Consider the following 15,864-nt stretch of genomic DNA (forward strand, 5'->3'; position numbering starts at 1 on the left):
ACTGCTTCTGTGATCTCTCAGGTGAGCACTTGTCTCACTGAATTGTTCAGAGATATGAACTCTTTTACTTAAAGCCCATGCTGGATACATTTCACCAGCTGAGAAAATTCCTAGTGAAGAAGGTTTTTCTATCCAAGGTGATAGTTAAATTCCACTGAAACTGATGAAATATTTGAAACAACACTATTGTCAAAAGACTTCTTTTCCACCAGAGAAATATGTCTCACTGTTCTTTACTGTAGCAATAGTGTGTTTCTCAGCGCAGTCAGTTATGCCTGAATAATTGCATCTCTCATTACAGTTTAACGTCCCAGCTAGAAAAAAAAAAAAGCCACTCCTTCCAGCATTAACAACAGATGCTCTGTGCTCAATTGCAAATGATCTTAAAGGTCTTTTCCAACTTAATTGATTCTGTGAGGATTAATTCCGTAACTATTCTCTGCATCAAGTCTACATATAAGTTTTTACCCAGAGTGGGGAGATCCCACTCACTAAGTCTAGGTTTTAATTTTTCATAAAGGAAGGGGCCGGCCTTTTCCCAATCATTTGAGTTCTGTACCTGATCATTCGATTTCTGTACCCGATCATTCCATTTCTGTAAATGCTGGCTAGCGTTCCGAACTAATTCTTCCTTATCTCTGTCCTGAACTCCCCCTCCGTCGGTGACACCTCGAATCCTGTGTTCAGTTGTGGGCCCCTCACTGCAAGAAAGTCCCTGAAGGGCTGGAGCGTGTGCAAGGGGTTACAAAGCTGGCAAACAGTCTGGAGTACTGAGAAGCAGCTGAGGGAAATGGGGCCCTTTAGTCTGGAGAAGAGGAGGCCAAGGGGAGACCTTATCGCTCTCTATAACCACCTGAAAGGAGATTGTAGTGAAGTGGGCGTTCATCTCTCCTCCAAAGTAACAAGTGACAGGACAAGAGGAAACTGCCTCAAGTTACGCCAAGGAAGGTTTAAATATTAGGAAATATCACTTCTCTGAAAAGGTTGTGAAGTATTGGAACAGGCGGCCTAGAGAAGTGGTGGAGTCACCATCCCTGGGGGTTTTTAAAAGATGCGTAGGTGAAGTGTCTAGGAAAAGAGGTTAGTGGCGAGCTTGGCAGTATTAGGTTTACAGTTGGAATTACTGATCTTAAAGGTCTATTCCAACCTAAATGATCCTGGCATTCTGATTCTGTCACCCAGCGGAAAGAAATCACCACCCAGCAGGCAGCCTCACTGCCTCTTAGGCTGCTCTGTCACCACAGCTTGCTCACAGTCTCCAATGCTCCCTAAAAAGTTGCTCGATATTTAACTGCTGTATACTTAGCACTGCTTTACACATAAGAAATTGTACCCAGACAAGGGCCACGCAACGGAGCCAAGGCGCTCCCAAATACCATGTTAAGAGGCCCATGTAAGAATGCCGGCTCTCTGGAGCCACCTATATCGGCGAAGAACAACTCGAGGGGCAGATGTGAACATTTGCGGGCTGCCAAGCAGGGCCGACCTGTCCTTTATTACATTGCACGGAGCGAGGCACAGACCTCAGACTTAGCTACGTACCCCACCGACGGTTGCCCGCGCGCCTGCAGTTGCTGACTGCTACCTGCTAGCAGGACGCGTCCTTCTCGCCTCCCCTCGTTCGCACCTCGTCCTCGCCTCTTTCGCGCTCCACCACCGCTTCCCTATTTCTGCTCTCCGCCCCTGGCCGGCAGCGCGCATGCCCCGAAAGGCAAAAGCGACTGGGAGAAAGAGGAGGCGGAGCGAGAGCCGGGAGCGGCGGTCGGCTTCCTCCGCCTCCCGCTCCCCACCTCGTACCCGCCTTCGGCTCCCCCCCTACCAGCGTCCCGCCCCGTGCTGCCGACTCCCCAGCACCTACCCGCGTTTCATCAGGCGTGTGAGCTCACTGCGCTGCGGAGAACACGGCAGATATTTCTGCTGCAGGGACAGAAAGGTGACTCACTGGTGGCGGTGGCGGTACCGCCGCTGGCTGTGGTTTCCGCCTCCCGCCGCCCCTCGCCGCCGCCGCCGACGTCGGAGTCCGCCTCCCTCTCCGCCTCCGCCAGCGGTATCACCTGTAACAGCATTTCTGGAATCGCTGGTAGTACCTTCACCACCAATTTCGACACCGCGATCTCCGAGTCCGCCTCCGCCAGCGGTATCACCGGCAACAGCGTTTCTGGAATCGCTGTTACCACCTCCAGTACCGCTGCCACCGCCGCTGCTGCCACCGCCGCTGCTGTGGTGGCAGCTGCCACCATCGCAGCTGCCACCGCCGCTGCTGCCACCGCCGCCGCTGTGGTGGCAGCTGCCACCATCGCAGCTGCCACCATCGCAGCTGCCACCGCCGCAGCTGCCACCATCGCAGCTGCCACCATCGCAGCTGCCACCGCCGCTGCTGCCACCGCCGCAGCTGCCACCATCGCAGCTGCCACCGCCGCAGCTGCCACCGCCGCAGCTGCCACCATCGCAGCTGCCACCATCGCAGCTGCCACCGCCGCTGCTGCCACCGCCGCCGCTGTGGTGGCAGCTGCCACCATCGCAGCTGCCACCATCGCAGCTGCCACCGCCGCTGCTGCCACCGCCGCAGCTGCCACCATCGCAGCTGCCACCATCGCAGCTGCCACCGCCGCTGCTGCCACTGCCGCTGCTGCCACCGCCGCTGCTGGAATTGCTGATGCCACCACCGCAGCTACCACCATCGCTTCTACAGCTGCTACCACCGCTACCACAACTGCTACAGCTGCTGCTACGGCCACCGCTGGTGCCACCTCCGGTACCACCATCGCCGGTATCACCACCGAGTCCTTGTCCCACACCGCACTCCGGGTAAGTGCCCGGCGCTTCCACCCTGATGGGCCGCGGTGAAACCCCCCCCTTTCCCCCCCCCCCGCCTTCCCCCCCTTTCGCCCCCCCCTCCCCCCCTTCCCTCCCCCCCCTTCCCTCGCCCCCCCCTCCGCGCGCGTGGTGGGTGGGGGTGGGGAGCCGGGCTGCGCGAGGTCCCCCCTCCTACTCGCGCGAGGCCGGGGCGGAAGTTTCCGCCGGAGTCAGAATACGCTGACTCAATGGGCTCCTGCTCCTCGTGGCGGGAGGTCCCAGCGCTTACCCTGACAGGCAAGGCCAGCTCCTGCCGGCGGCGCAATGAGACCTTCTCTTTCCCTCCCCATAAGGTGCAAGGGCTGGGTTGAAGCTGAGGGAACTGGGGGTGTTTAGCCTTGACGAGGCTGAGGGGAGCCCTTATTGCTCTCTACAGCTACCTGAAAGGAGGTTGTACCTCTGCCAGGTGACAGGGGACAGGACAAGGGGGAATGGCCTCAAGCTCCTCCAGGGGAGATGCAGACTGGATATCAGGAAAATATTTTTCACAGAAAGGGTCATTGGGCGCTAGCAGAGACTGCCCAGGGAGGTGGTTGAGTCACCAACCTGGAGGTATTTAAAACACGGGTAGACGAGGCTCGGGGATGTGGTTTAGTGGCAGATAGGGATGGTGATGATCCAAGAGATCTTTTTCAACCCGGTGATTCTGTGATTCTATGAAGCACCCACCCGCCGGGGCTGCGCTTGTGAAACGGCGAAGGTGGTGACCGGCCGGTGGCGCTGCGTTTTCTGACTGGGATTTCGGCTACCCCTGGAAGGATGGGGTGGCCAGAGTTGGCCGCCGGGCTGGGCGCAGAGCTGCTGTGAGGGCTCCTGACGCCGCTGCCCTCTGACGGGCGGAAGCGCAGGCCCCGCCCACGTGACCGGCGTGGGGCGAGTGCGTGGCGGCAGGCGCTTTTGGGACAGGCACGGGTGACCCCCGAAGGCCGTTCAGGGCCTGGAAAAGCACGGCTTCTTAAGCGTCGGATAACGATGGTTTGACCCTTGAGTTAGGGGCGTGCGTTGCGAGTAGTGGAAGAATGTGCTGACAAAGGAGCTGTGCACACTCTGGTGGGGTTGGTTCGAACCAGCATCGGCGCCTAAAGCTAGGTTTAGTAAGTGGTGAAAAGCGTTCACAGTGCACCACTTTGGAAGCGGAGAAAGTCCACTGTGGTTGGTGATGGCAGTGTGTTTGACACCAAAAGGATTATCGGCCACGGGCACAGGCTGCGCGGGGAGGGGGTTGAGTTAGCATCCCTGGAGGTATTTCAAATACACCTATATGAACTGCTTAGGGATATGATTTGGTAATGGACAGGTATGGTTGGACTCGATGATGTCAAAGGTCTTTTCCAGCCAAGGGATTTTGTTGTTCTGTGACAGTACTTTGAGCTTGCCTGCTTCGTAAAAGGGCAGACAGTGCAGTCTGTAGTTCTGTTTACGTGGACGTAGGCCTACGGCAGATTACAAGACTTCTTAAGGTTCTCTGAATGAGTCATGGTTTCTTCTGACAGTCTATGACTGTGATACTGTGTCAGAGTCAGTGTCAAGCTGTTTTGTAGCCCTGAAAGAAAACCGTAGCTGGAGGATGTTAGAAAGGCGTAAAATAATACAGCATTGGGTACCTGGAAAATGAGATCCTGTGGCCATAAGCAGGCAAGCAGATGAGTTTTGCTTGTTTACTTTTTCCTGGTTTTCTTGTTTACTTTGTTTTACTTTGAACACAGATATTTAGTTTAACTAGACAAAGGCAGCTGTTAATTGCAGTTGTCATACCAGTGGAACATAAGTTGATTACTTAACTGCACTGAGTTTCCTTTCAGCAGTTTTGATTTCTCACAAGCATCAGCAGCCATATGTCTCTTACTGTGTCTGTTACTGATTAGGAAGGCAGCAATGCAGAGATTACTCTAAAAGGTCTCCAAGTGCTAGTACTAAATCTAAATTTTGAGAGGACCGATGCAATATTCTTACATGTCCTCAATTTGTAGCAAATTGCTTGATTACAGTGTGCCAGTTTTATTGGCCTTGGGAATAAAAGATTTGGTTGCCACTCAGTTTTTCTGCTAACCTTGCTTTGCAGAGGTTAACCAGCAGTGAAGGTGAAGTATTTTTATTCCTAACTTTTGCATTTCACGGCAGAGAATTAGCATTGTCTGCTCACGAGAGTCTCAGAAGTCTTGCTAGAACTTTATTAAGACAAAGGATTTAACTGGCTTTTTTTTTTTAAAAAAAAAAGAGTGTAGGCTGTGTCATTAAGCTGTTGAATATGTTCTAAGTTGTTAATTTTCTTTCTCCAGGAAGAGTAAAACTCGGTCTAAACTTATTTTAGAAATGCACTTCATATTCTTAGTTGAAGGGCCAGTTGTACACGCGTTGTTGCCAATTAATACTCAGTATCAGTTGTCAGACACAATATGAGCAGAGTTCGTGGCCTTGTTTTGGAAACTCCTAAAGATAGGAGTACAGACTCTACATGGCTGCCTCCAATGCTTATGGGATTTTTTTGTTCTATTTGACAAAGGCACAGTGAAAGCAGGAACTACAAATACTGGAATTAGCATTAAAATTACGCAGGATCAGCATTAGTGAAAAAGTGGGGCTCTCCTGCTGAATCAGAGGAAAAAATCAGCTATGTTATTTGCCAGAACTGTTTAGTAGGTATGAACTTGGTCTTCCTTGTCATGCACATCCCTGTTAGAGCTGAGAGGTTTGTAATGAAGGACTTCTTTGGCTCTCAAATTGAATTTGGTTGTAACTTGCACATACAGCTCAGTGCCCAACAAGTACGCTATTTCTTAGTATGATGGTGCTTTTTCTTCTTTTCATAGCTGTGTTACTTAGCAATACATTTGCAGTATTGAATGGTATATTAACATCTATATAACCCTCTTTAAGGATGCTGATATCACTTCTAGGAGGCGGGGTGAGCAGACATACAGTTCTAAAGCCCTGTAATTGATTTTGGTGTCGTGCCAGCTCCTAATGGAGAGCTTTGTTTTATTTACAGATCCAGGATGACTCGGGAGACAAACCAGACCCCAGCGCCTATGCTGTGTCGTACGGGATGTGGATTTTATGGAGATGCTAGGACAAACGGGATGTGTTCTGTTTGCTACAGAGAGCATTTTCCGCTGCAGCAGAATAGTGGCAGAATCAGCCCCATGGGTGAGGGTGGGTGGCTTTTTCTTTATTTGTTTATTTATTTATTTATTTATTTATTTATTTTACTTCTTTTAAAATAAAACTTAGAGAGGATGACAAGGAATCTCAAGAACATTTTTCAGGAGAGTTTTTGAATGCTGTGTTCTGGAACAGTGACTATCAAAGAGAATACTACTTTAAATTACAGTAGACATAAAAATACATTTTTGTGTAATGTGTTCTGGTCTGCTTGGCATTCAGCCATTCCTTGCTTTCCCACTTCGCCTCCTCTGCTAACATATGCTTACACAATCTCTATATTTTTATTGTTAACAGTATAGCCTGTCTTTAAATAAGAATTAGTACCCAGTAGCAGTGAAGGTTGTAGGCAGGCAATTCAAAGCTTTTTAAGAGACTATTTTATTAACATGTATTCTGCAGTTCGTTCACAACTAACATGTCAAATTCTCGATGTAGGAGCAGCCGGTGGTTCAAACAGTCTTACCTCAGATTCTGCATCTACCCAGGGAGTAGGCACTAGCCTAAACAACTGTGAACATGCTGTTGATACACCTGGAGAACCAAGGTAAGATGAAAGTATTACTTTGAGGTTTGAATGAGCTGTGAGTGTGCAGCAAGTTGAAGCCCTGCATCGGTGCTGCACTATTGCGGCGAGTTTCTGCAGGGGGAAAAGGGACAGTATACCTGACAGTGCTTTATGGATCTGTGCAAGCTATAGCTGATGAAAATACTTAGTACTGCGACGTTTAAAAGGTTGATGTTGATTTATCTGGAGACACGTGCTACAGGTTTGCCTGTTTTCTTACGGGGAAACTAAAACTGAGGAAAAATGATGTTTTGAAGGTGGTAGAAACAGAGGTCAGAAATGTTTATCGGTAGCGATTGAACAGGTAGTTTATTGATGGGTCTAGACAGTTTAAGCTTTTGTTACAAATGCAAAACTAATGTGTTTCACTATACTTAAACAGAAATGTGCCTGTTGCCGCTTTGCCTGTAATGCAGCAAGTGACAGAAATGAACATTGCAAGAGAGGAGAAAGTAGCAGCAAAGCCAGAGATTGAGCCAGGTATGCGTACAGAGTGACACTGTGTAGAACTAGTGACTTAGTGGAATCCGGCAGCTTGTTTACTTTCTAAGTAGGCATCTCCTGTTGTGGTGATGGTCTTGAACAACTCTGAAGAGGATTGTTAAGGGTGGTTTTTGAGTACTTTCCCAGAATCAAGAAAAAGGACTAGTGCCATAGTAGAGGTTTAAGAAACATGTTTGATGTTAGTAAAAAAAAATCAAAACCTGCAAGGGTGGTTTTGGCTCCTAAACCTTCACTTTTAGAAGTAATGCACTCTAAAACTGCATTTGAACAAGGGATTCCATATGGAAGTGAAATGTTGAGATTTCTGTGTATTATCTAGCAGTACAATTCCTGCTGACTCGCAGCAGTCAAAATGGCTTGCTGCATTTGGAGAATGGAGTTGTTAATAAATTCCATTCTACAGAGGAGTGGGGCTGTGAGGGAAGCAAATAGTGGTTTAAAATACTAAAAAAAGCTGTTTAGGATTCTTGAACTAATTGGGTAATGAGTAAATATAAGCAAAGCAGTATTCCTTAGAGGTAGGTTACTTGCAGCCTAATTTGCTGGGTGTGCGCTGTCAATTTAAAAGCTTTATTCTTGTACTGGAAGGTTTCAGTATTTAAGCTTCAAAATGTAAAATACTTATTTGAGGAGGTAAGGGGGGCAGCTTTCTTGCCTGTAACTACTAAGAGACCGAATTCTTATCTTTTTGTTTAACCGGATATTGTAACACACTTGTTATATGCTTGCACATATCCACTCTTTTTTATGTAATTTAATTTTTTCATGTGATTTTAGTTTTGAAACACTCATAAAACACTAAAAGTTCATGTTTAATATGAAGTCTGTTCATTCAAGCTGACAATAAAATTAACTTTTTCAGTTTTGAAGCCAGATGTAAATTGCAGAAGATGCTCCTCAGCACTGTATTAAAGTGATTTCTATCTAGATATATCTTTACCAGATAAGAGTGCTCTGGCAGGTAGTATTTAATTTCTCGGTATTTGTACAGAGGGTTTTACTGTTCGTGATAAGTCATGCTGAGTCAAGATTCTGGGACATGAACTAAAGTACCCTTACGCCGTATATTGGAGGTTTGGTTATGTAAAGACTGAGAGGAGATTTTTGCAGGTATCAACTTGCATAACAGGTGTCATCTGAAGAGCTGTTTTGTAGGTAGCTTAAAAATAATTTAGTCTGTGCTGCGATATTTATGAACTAATCTTGCCTTGTTACAAATTCGTACCTGAAATGTAGCAAGCAGGAAAGAGGAATGCATAAAATGGTACCAGTGATGAAGTAATAAGTGACTTTTATTCCTTCAGAACTTGTAGCAGGAATTTGTCATTTTTCTAGGCGTAAAGGACAGTCTTCAGTTACTGCTGACATTTTGCCTGTCTTTCAGGTACTGTGGATTGCTCTATGACAGGTAGTGTCATACAGCACTCTGTTAATGAAAACTGGAAAAACTGCAAAAGCAGTTCAAGATACGTAGATACCGTTTTAAATAATCTCACAAACCAGTAAAAGCTGTCACAGGCTTTTGTAGAGATCACTGGAAAAACTACTAGAGAACTTAAACGTGTCTCAAAAACTTGTGGGACAAAATTGCCTTCATGAGTACATACCTGTAAATTCGTGAGACAGCCTCAGCTGCTGTGTTACAGATTGGCATAAACCACAGACAACATAGCAGTATGTCCTTAAATGCTCTTCTTGAGTTTTATTGAACACCTAAACTACATGGAGTGTTGGCTGTGTTTAGCGGTGCACTGATCACTTGTCTCTCAGGCAAGAGAAGCTGCCCTAGACTTCACAGAAATCCGTCATGTCTGGACTAGTTGCGCTTTTCTTCTCTTCCTTTTTCCAGCAGCATCCAATGTTTTTCCTCTCAAGGAGGAACTGAAACAATGGTAGATATAATTTACATAGCCTCATAACAACACAGCTAATACTTTCTGTGAGGTGTAATCCTTGAAGATAATGACACAGTCATGGAATTGCTAATGAAAACAGAGTCTTAAGCGCAGTCTGACCCTAGCAGCTGAATTTCATGCTGGTGTTGTCAGATACTAACAGATCCTGAACAAACAATGTAGCCTTCAAGCAAAGTAGCTTGCTCTCCTTTAAATGTCTTCAAGGGTATGAAGTTGCATTCTCTCTAGCAAATGAAATTTTGGATCTTTCCCTTACAAGCCAGAAAATTTAAAAATGGAATTGCATCTGGTCAACTGTTAGGGTTTTCTTTCAGCAGTCTGTAGCGTGCTATTTTATTTGTGTGCTGTTGCCATTTAAGCAACTGACTTGAGAGCGTAGTGAAGCTGACAACAATGAAGCCTAATGGGTTTATTTTTCTTGATTTTTGTTGAGTTGGTTTTTTTCCTTTGTACATGTTGAGGTTGCAACCTGCATTCTCATTCAGAAAAAAATATGGCACTAGGCCGTAAGACATAGGCATACTAAGACAATTGTATCTTGACATTTAAAGGAAGAAAGGCAAGTTGAATATAACACACCGAGGTGGTTGTAATTCATATGTCTAAGGTGCTGTGTTTTCCTGTAACTTGTGATTTCTTAGTTCACTTCCTTGTTTATTTGCAAGTCTGTAGTTGAGTGGTGGCATGTGTTCCGTGCAGTTGTGTGTCGGAACTACTTCTAAGTTAATCGTCTTCAGAAGACACTTGTCTCTTGGCTTTCTACCAAGCCAGTATGATTAGAGTCATTTTGCAGCTGTCTTGCATTCAGGTTGAGATGCTTGTTATGGGTTACCCTCACCTATATTGCAGATAGAGCCAGTGTGTTTTGTCTGTGATATGCACAGTGTGTTGCAGGTAATATTGTAAGTTGCTGAGTAGACAGCTAGGTTACAAGATCCGGTAGGCTCAAGATGATAACTACATGAATGGCTTTTTATTCTGAGTGGTAGCCCCACATAGGCACTGTGAGTTAATACTTTGGGGTCTGAAAAGAGCTTTGTTCTCCAGTGAACTTTCTGCATATAGGTTGATTAGCTGTCATGTGTGACACGTGCCTAACTTCTCTCATCAGTAACCTTGCTGTTCCCATATGCCTTTTGTAAAGATGCGTCTTCAGACCACAGGTGAAGGGAGTTTTCCAAAACTCATGACACAATGCCTGTATTTGCGTGGGTACGGATACCCTTCCAATATTTGGGTTATATTAGTCTTCATTATCCTAGTAGATCAGCAACAAGTCTTCCTTGTACATCATGTTAATGCATCTTGCAGCGCCTACAGATAATTTAAGGACAAAATAATAGTTAATAAAGGCCTGCCTAAATCTGAAAATCTTTGCCTCGGGGTTTTTTGGCCTTGTAGTAATAAATCTGCTAAAATTCAAGTGAAGTAAGCCTGATTGGGTTGAGCGTAAGGTTGGGAAGGGAAATGACCACGGTGATGGAGAGGGCTACGTACCGACAGGAACTCAGTTACTAAGTGATGAAACCTGTTACAGCAGTTGAGGAGATTGCTTCTCAACATGTTACTGAGGAAGCAGGTCTACAAGTACTAATAACTACTGTTTTCCAACATCCAGTATTTGTCCAATTTTTCATTCCATGGTGTTGACGTAGAGCACTTAGCCTGATGATCAACACTTGGATTTCTGGCACAGCATTAATTTAATGTATTGAGTACGGGAATTTTACTTGGCCGGTTGGATTTGGCTTCTTGTGCCAATGAGGAGTTGTCAGGATGGTATGTGATGAATTTATATTGGCTCTGTATGTCATGGCAAAAGGACTATAATTTACAGTACTTTTTATCTAAGCCACAGGTTGATGAGAAAGTATATTTGTTCAGGACTTTTAAGTAAGGGGCAGGATAGTCAGCTTTGCCTCTGTCCTAGCCATTATTCACAAGCACATTTATGGAGGTCTAGCATGACAAAAACTCATTATCAGACTTAACTCTGCTGGTGTAAAAGAATAGGAGACGCCTTTATTCCTGGAGAATAATTAAATTGAACATTTTTCATTTGGATTTAGAGGGCTGTGTCTCCTCTTGTCTTGGGGCCTTTTAGAGTTCACTACTGCATATTATGTCCTGCTTTTCCTTCATGGAACACGTTTGAGTTGTGCGGGAAGGGTCCTGTTCAGCAGCCCTTTCAGGGAATGTGCCTTCTGCAGTTCCTTAGTATCAGTTTAATGACTTCCCGGTTCTGCTAGTTCCACAGTTTCTTCATGTCAAGGACCAACAATACCTGGTCGTTTGTAACATTTTCTCTGAGAGGGATTTATTCACAGTGACTTTGCTTTGTGGTAGCATGATCTACGAGACTGTCTTTCTGTCTTGGTGATTCCTGGGAAGCTGCCGTTTCCACGTGTGCTTCCTCGTTGGCATGATAGGCAGTGATAAAGGTTTATCCTCCTCTTGTCTTCATTTTCTCTTAGTAGGTGTTTTGAGTGACTTCAGGTTACTATTGATTTGCCCCTTATAGATTGTCGTTTGCACCTATCTGAAACAGCGTGTATGCTCTTGGCTACTCGTACACCACATTGCAAAGCTTGTGAGCGTTTCTGATTACTTTTTTTCATCTACTATGGCAGATGAACCGAGGATTGTATTTGTTCGTCTAGAAAATATTAATCATCCAGGCAAAGAATAAATTGTTTTCTCACAAACCCAAAATCATCATGAGTAGTTACTCCAAAAAGTACCAATAGCAGCAGTAATTATAACACTAGTGCTGTAACAGTTTTCTTATCCCCCAGACTTGGCAAAATGGCACTGACACTGAACTTCCCAAATGTTTTTGAAAAATATCTATTCAAGGTAACAAAAAATAAAAGTAGTAAATGGCCTTAGTTGCTTTTCAGGGCTGTTGCTATAATGTATGAGAAAATACTAGCAACCGTTGTTTTATTGCATGATTTTTTTTTGGTGATAAGCACTGAAGATTCCTTATTATCTTTGAGAGCTTGTCACTTAAATCTTGTTTGGAGCATGAAGTTCTGACTTGGTGCTGTCTTATTGTACAGTGAGTTATGAGGCTTTCTTGGTGTCAGTGGTAATAGCGAGATGTTTTCCAAAATACCTGTGAACTTGGTAATGCAAACGCAATTGTAAAAAACCAAGCAAGAAGCGTAAAGTTAGAAAAAACTCAATGCAACTGTTTCTTCATGTCTGCAAAAAAGTCCACTTTTCATGGGATACAGTGGTTACTGATCCAAAAGAATCTCTCTCTGTTAGCATCCGATGTGCATGAGGTTGCTTACAAATAAGTCCTTAAGGCATACGTACTTCCATTTATTCCAGAATGCATTTTGCAGATTGTTGCATTTTAGAACAATAGATGTCATCATACAGATGGGATTGTTCAGGAGAACTGTACCAGGAGCAGATGTTAAAGTTGTGCGTGTTAACACCTTTCTCAGCTTTCCTCTGTTTCAGCTTAGATATGAAGACTATATTAAAAGTCTTGGATTCAAAAATATACTTTTTAAAACAAAATTAACAGATTCATAAAAACTCACAAAAGGACAAATTTGTGTCCTTCAGGGAACTTAATTAAAAGGTGACACAAGTTTCTCTGAGGGTATTTGAAAAAATTACTCGTTTTGACTATGCCTGCTTGAACACTTAACACTGAATACATAAATACAGATATTCAGTGTAAAGCTGCACTTTGTTCTTTATAATATTGAAAGGTGTTGAAAACATGAGGGCTCTTTTGAACCTTATGTGGTTTGTAGCTGTGTTTTGGATCTATCACAATATCAGTGACTTGCTGTCTGCTGTATTGGTGAACTGGTATAGGCACCTGACTTCACAAATGTAGTGGCAGAGTAATCTCATGCTATGATAGTAGCACACTACTGAATTTCTTTTGTTTCTAAAAATATCTTCCTATTAGTTTTATTCTCTACAGATATTCCCCTCTGTTCAGAAAATTTAGCTGTGATGGTATTGGTTTTGGTTTACATTAAATGCTCCTTGATCATACAATTTTTTTAAGAAATAAGTGTGTACATTTCTGGAGTGCTTTCCAAGCCCTTAACGCCTGCCTAAGTGTAACAAATAAGTGCCTTATTTTCTTGCCGGTGGAATTGTGGGGAAAATCTGTTTGACTTGTGTAAGGCCAAAAGAGAAGAAGAGAGTATCCAAAAATCCCCATCTATTTCACACTTCCATAGACTAGTCTATGTAGTACTTTAGACGGCAAACTTCAGGGTCTTAATAGGGGCAATTAATCCTTAAGGAATACACGTATGCTACTCAATAGCGAGTTAAGTCAGGAAAAAGAAGTTTATCCTTTATTTCTTTTGCTTGCTTTAACAGTTGTCACTCAACCAGGCCCATCAGTTTCTCAACCTAGTACTTCTCAGAGTGAAGAGAGAGCTCCTGAACTGCCCAAACCAAAGAAGAACAGATGTTTCACATGCAGAAAGAAGCTTGGCCTTTTAGGTATGAGAACACTTTGTCAGTTTTGAACAGATGATGATGATTAGTTGCCACTTGCTAGATGAAACGTAATGAAATACCTATACCGTGAAACTTACTTGCTTATTCAGAATCTAAACAACTTAGTACAACTGTTCATTTTTCTTACTCTCTGTGTCAGAGTTGACGAACATATCCCCATTTCAGTGACTAAACCCTTAATTTAGAGCTTAAATAAATATGAAAAGCTTCTTAGTGATTTTGCTTGTTTTTCTCTATACAGGATTTGACTGCCGATGTGGAAACGTATTTTGTGGATTTCACCGTTATTCTGACAGACACAACTGCCCATATGATTACAAAGCAGAAGCCGCAGAAAAAATCAAGAAAGAGAATCCAGTTGTGGTGGCTGAAAAAATCAAGAGAATATAAGTCAGAATATAAGGCATTTCTGGCACCGCTGCCACCATCGCAGCAGCCACCGCCGCTGCTGGAATCGCTGCTGCCACCACCGCAGCTACCACCATCGCTGCTACAACTGCTACCACCGCTACCACTGCTGCTACCGCCACCGCTGGTGCCACCTCCGGTACCGCCACCGCTGGTGCCACCTCCGGTACCGCCACCGCTGGTGCCACCGCTGGTGCCACCTCCGGTAGCGCCACCGCTGGTGCCACCTCCGGTACCGCCACCGTCGGTAGCACCGCCGGTATCGCCACCGCTGGTGCCACCTCCGGTACCACCATCGCCGGTATCACCTCCGAGTCCTTGTCCCACACCGCGAAGCGTTTCAACGCCGTGAAACGGCGAAGGTGGTGACCGGCCGGTGGCGCTGCGTTTTCTGACTGGGATTTCGGCTACCCCTGGAAGGATGGGGTGGCCAGAGTTGGCCGCCAGGCTGGGCGCAGAGCTGCTGTGACGGCTCCTGACGCCGCTGCCCTCTGACGCGCGGAAGCGCAGGCCCCGCCCACGTGACCGGCGTGGGGCGAGTGCGTGGCGGCAGGCGCTTTTGGGACAGGCACGGGTGACTCCCGAGTGCCGTTCAGGGCCTGGAAAAGCACGGCTTCCTTGAGTTAGGGGCGTGCGTTGCAAGTAGTGGAAGAATGTGCTGACAAAGGAGCTGTGCACACTCTGGTGGCGTTGGTTCAAACCAGCATCGGCGCCTAAAGCTAGGTTTAGTAAGTGGTGAAAAGCGTTCACAGTGCACCACTTTGGAAACGGAGAAAGTCCACTGTGGTTGGTGATGGCAGTGTGTTTGACACCAAAAGGATTATCGGCCACGGGCACAGGCTGCGCAGGGAGGTGGTTGAGTTGGCATCCCTGGAGGTATTTCAAATACACCTATATGAACTGCTTAGGGATATGATTTGGTAATGGACAGGTATGGTTGGACTCGATGATGTCAAAGGTCTTTTCCAGCCAAGGGATTTTGTTGTTCTGTGACAGTACTTTGAGCTTGCCTGCTTCGTAAAAGGGCAGACAGTGCAGTCTGTAGTTCTGTTTACGTGGACGTAGGCCTACGGCAGATTACAAGACTTCTTAAGGTTCTCTGAATGAGTCATGGTTTCTTCTGACAGTCTATGACTGTGATACTGTGTCAGAGTCAGTGTCAAGCTGTTTTGTAGCCCTGAAAGAAAACCGTAGCTGGAGGATGTTAGAAAGGCATAAAATAATACAGCATTGGGTACCTGGAAAATGAGATCCGGTGGCCATAAGCAGGCAAGCAGATGAGTTTTGCTTGTTTACTTTTTCCTGGTTTTCTTGTTTACTTTGTTTTACTTTGAACACAGAAATGTAGTTTAACTAGACAAAGGCAGCTGTTAATTGCAGTTGTCATACCAGTGGAACATAAGTTGATTACTTAACTGCACTGAGTTTCCTTTCAGCAGTTTTGATTTCTCACAAGCATCAGCAGCCATATGTCTCTTACTGTGTCTGTTACTGATTAGGAAGGCAGCAATGCAGAGATTACTCTAAAAGGTCTCCAAGTGCTAGTACTAAATCTAAATTTTGAGAGGACCGATGCAATATTCTTACATGTCCTCAATTTGTAGCAAATTGCTTGATTACAGTGTGCCAGTTTTATTGGCCTTGGGAATAAAAGATTTGATTGCCATTCAGTTTTTCTGCTAACCTTGCTTTGCAGAGGTTAACCAGCAGTGAAGGTGAAGTATTTTTATTCCTAACTTTTGCATTTCACGGCAGAGAATTAGCATTGTCTGCTCACGAGAGTCTCAGAAGTCTTGCTAGAACTTTATTAAGACAAAGGATTTAACTGGCTTTTTTTTAAAAAAAAAAGAGTGTAGGCTGTGTCATTAAGCTGTTGAATATGTTCTAAGTTGTTAATTTTCTTTCTCCAGGAAGAGTAAAACCCAAAAATACATTTGCAGTATT

General features: G+C 45.0%; 2 protein-coding genes across 6 annotated transcripts; one reads left to right on the plus strand and one right to left on the minus strand.

Moving 5' to 3' along the window:
* Positions 1 to 1,868: 1,868 nt before the first annotated feature.
* LOC128850376 (antifreeze protein Maxi-like) lies at positions 1,869 to 2,594 on the minus strand. Its single transcript, XM_054054025.1, has one exon. The coding sequence runs from the start codon at positions 2,592 to 2,594 to the stop codon at positions 1,869 to 1,871; it is 726 nt and encodes a 241-aa protein (XP_053910000.1).
* On the plus strand, positions 2,439 to 13,922 carry LOC128850502 (AN1-type zinc finger protein 5-like). 5 transcript variants are annotated; one of them, XM_054055071.1, is made up of 6 exons: positions 2,439 to 2,808; positions 5,846 to 6,003; positions 6,457 to 6,565; positions 6,969 to 7,066; positions 13,369 to 13,494; positions 13,754 to 13,922. In XM_054055071.1, exons 1-6 carry the CDS (start codon positions 2,657 to 2,659, stop codon positions 13,900 to 13,902), a joined length of 792 nt encoding a protein of 263 aa, XP_053911046.1. In that variant the 5' UTR covers positions 2,439 to 2,656; the 3' UTR covers positions 13,903 to 13,922. The 5 variants fall into 5 exon arrangements, with proteins under 5 accessions (XP_053911046.1, XP_053911044.1, XP_053911047.1 ...); XM_054055069.1 differs by having other exon boundaries at positions 2,494 to 2,808; positions 5,846 to 6,009; XM_054055072.1 differs by lacking the exon at positions 2,439 to 2,808 and adding an exon at positions 3,010 to 3,149 and having other exon boundaries at positions 5,846 to 6,009.
* The last annotated feature ends 1,942 nt before the right edge of the window (positions 13,923 to 15,864 follow it).

Source organism: Cuculus canorus, chromosome Z (genome assembly GCF_017976375.1).
Source record: "Cuculus canorus isolate bCucCan1 chromosome Z, bCucCan1.pri, whole genome shotgun sequence".
Taxonomy (NCBI): Eukaryota; Metazoa; Chordata; class Aves; order Cuculiformes; family Cuculidae; genus Cuculus; species Cuculus canorus.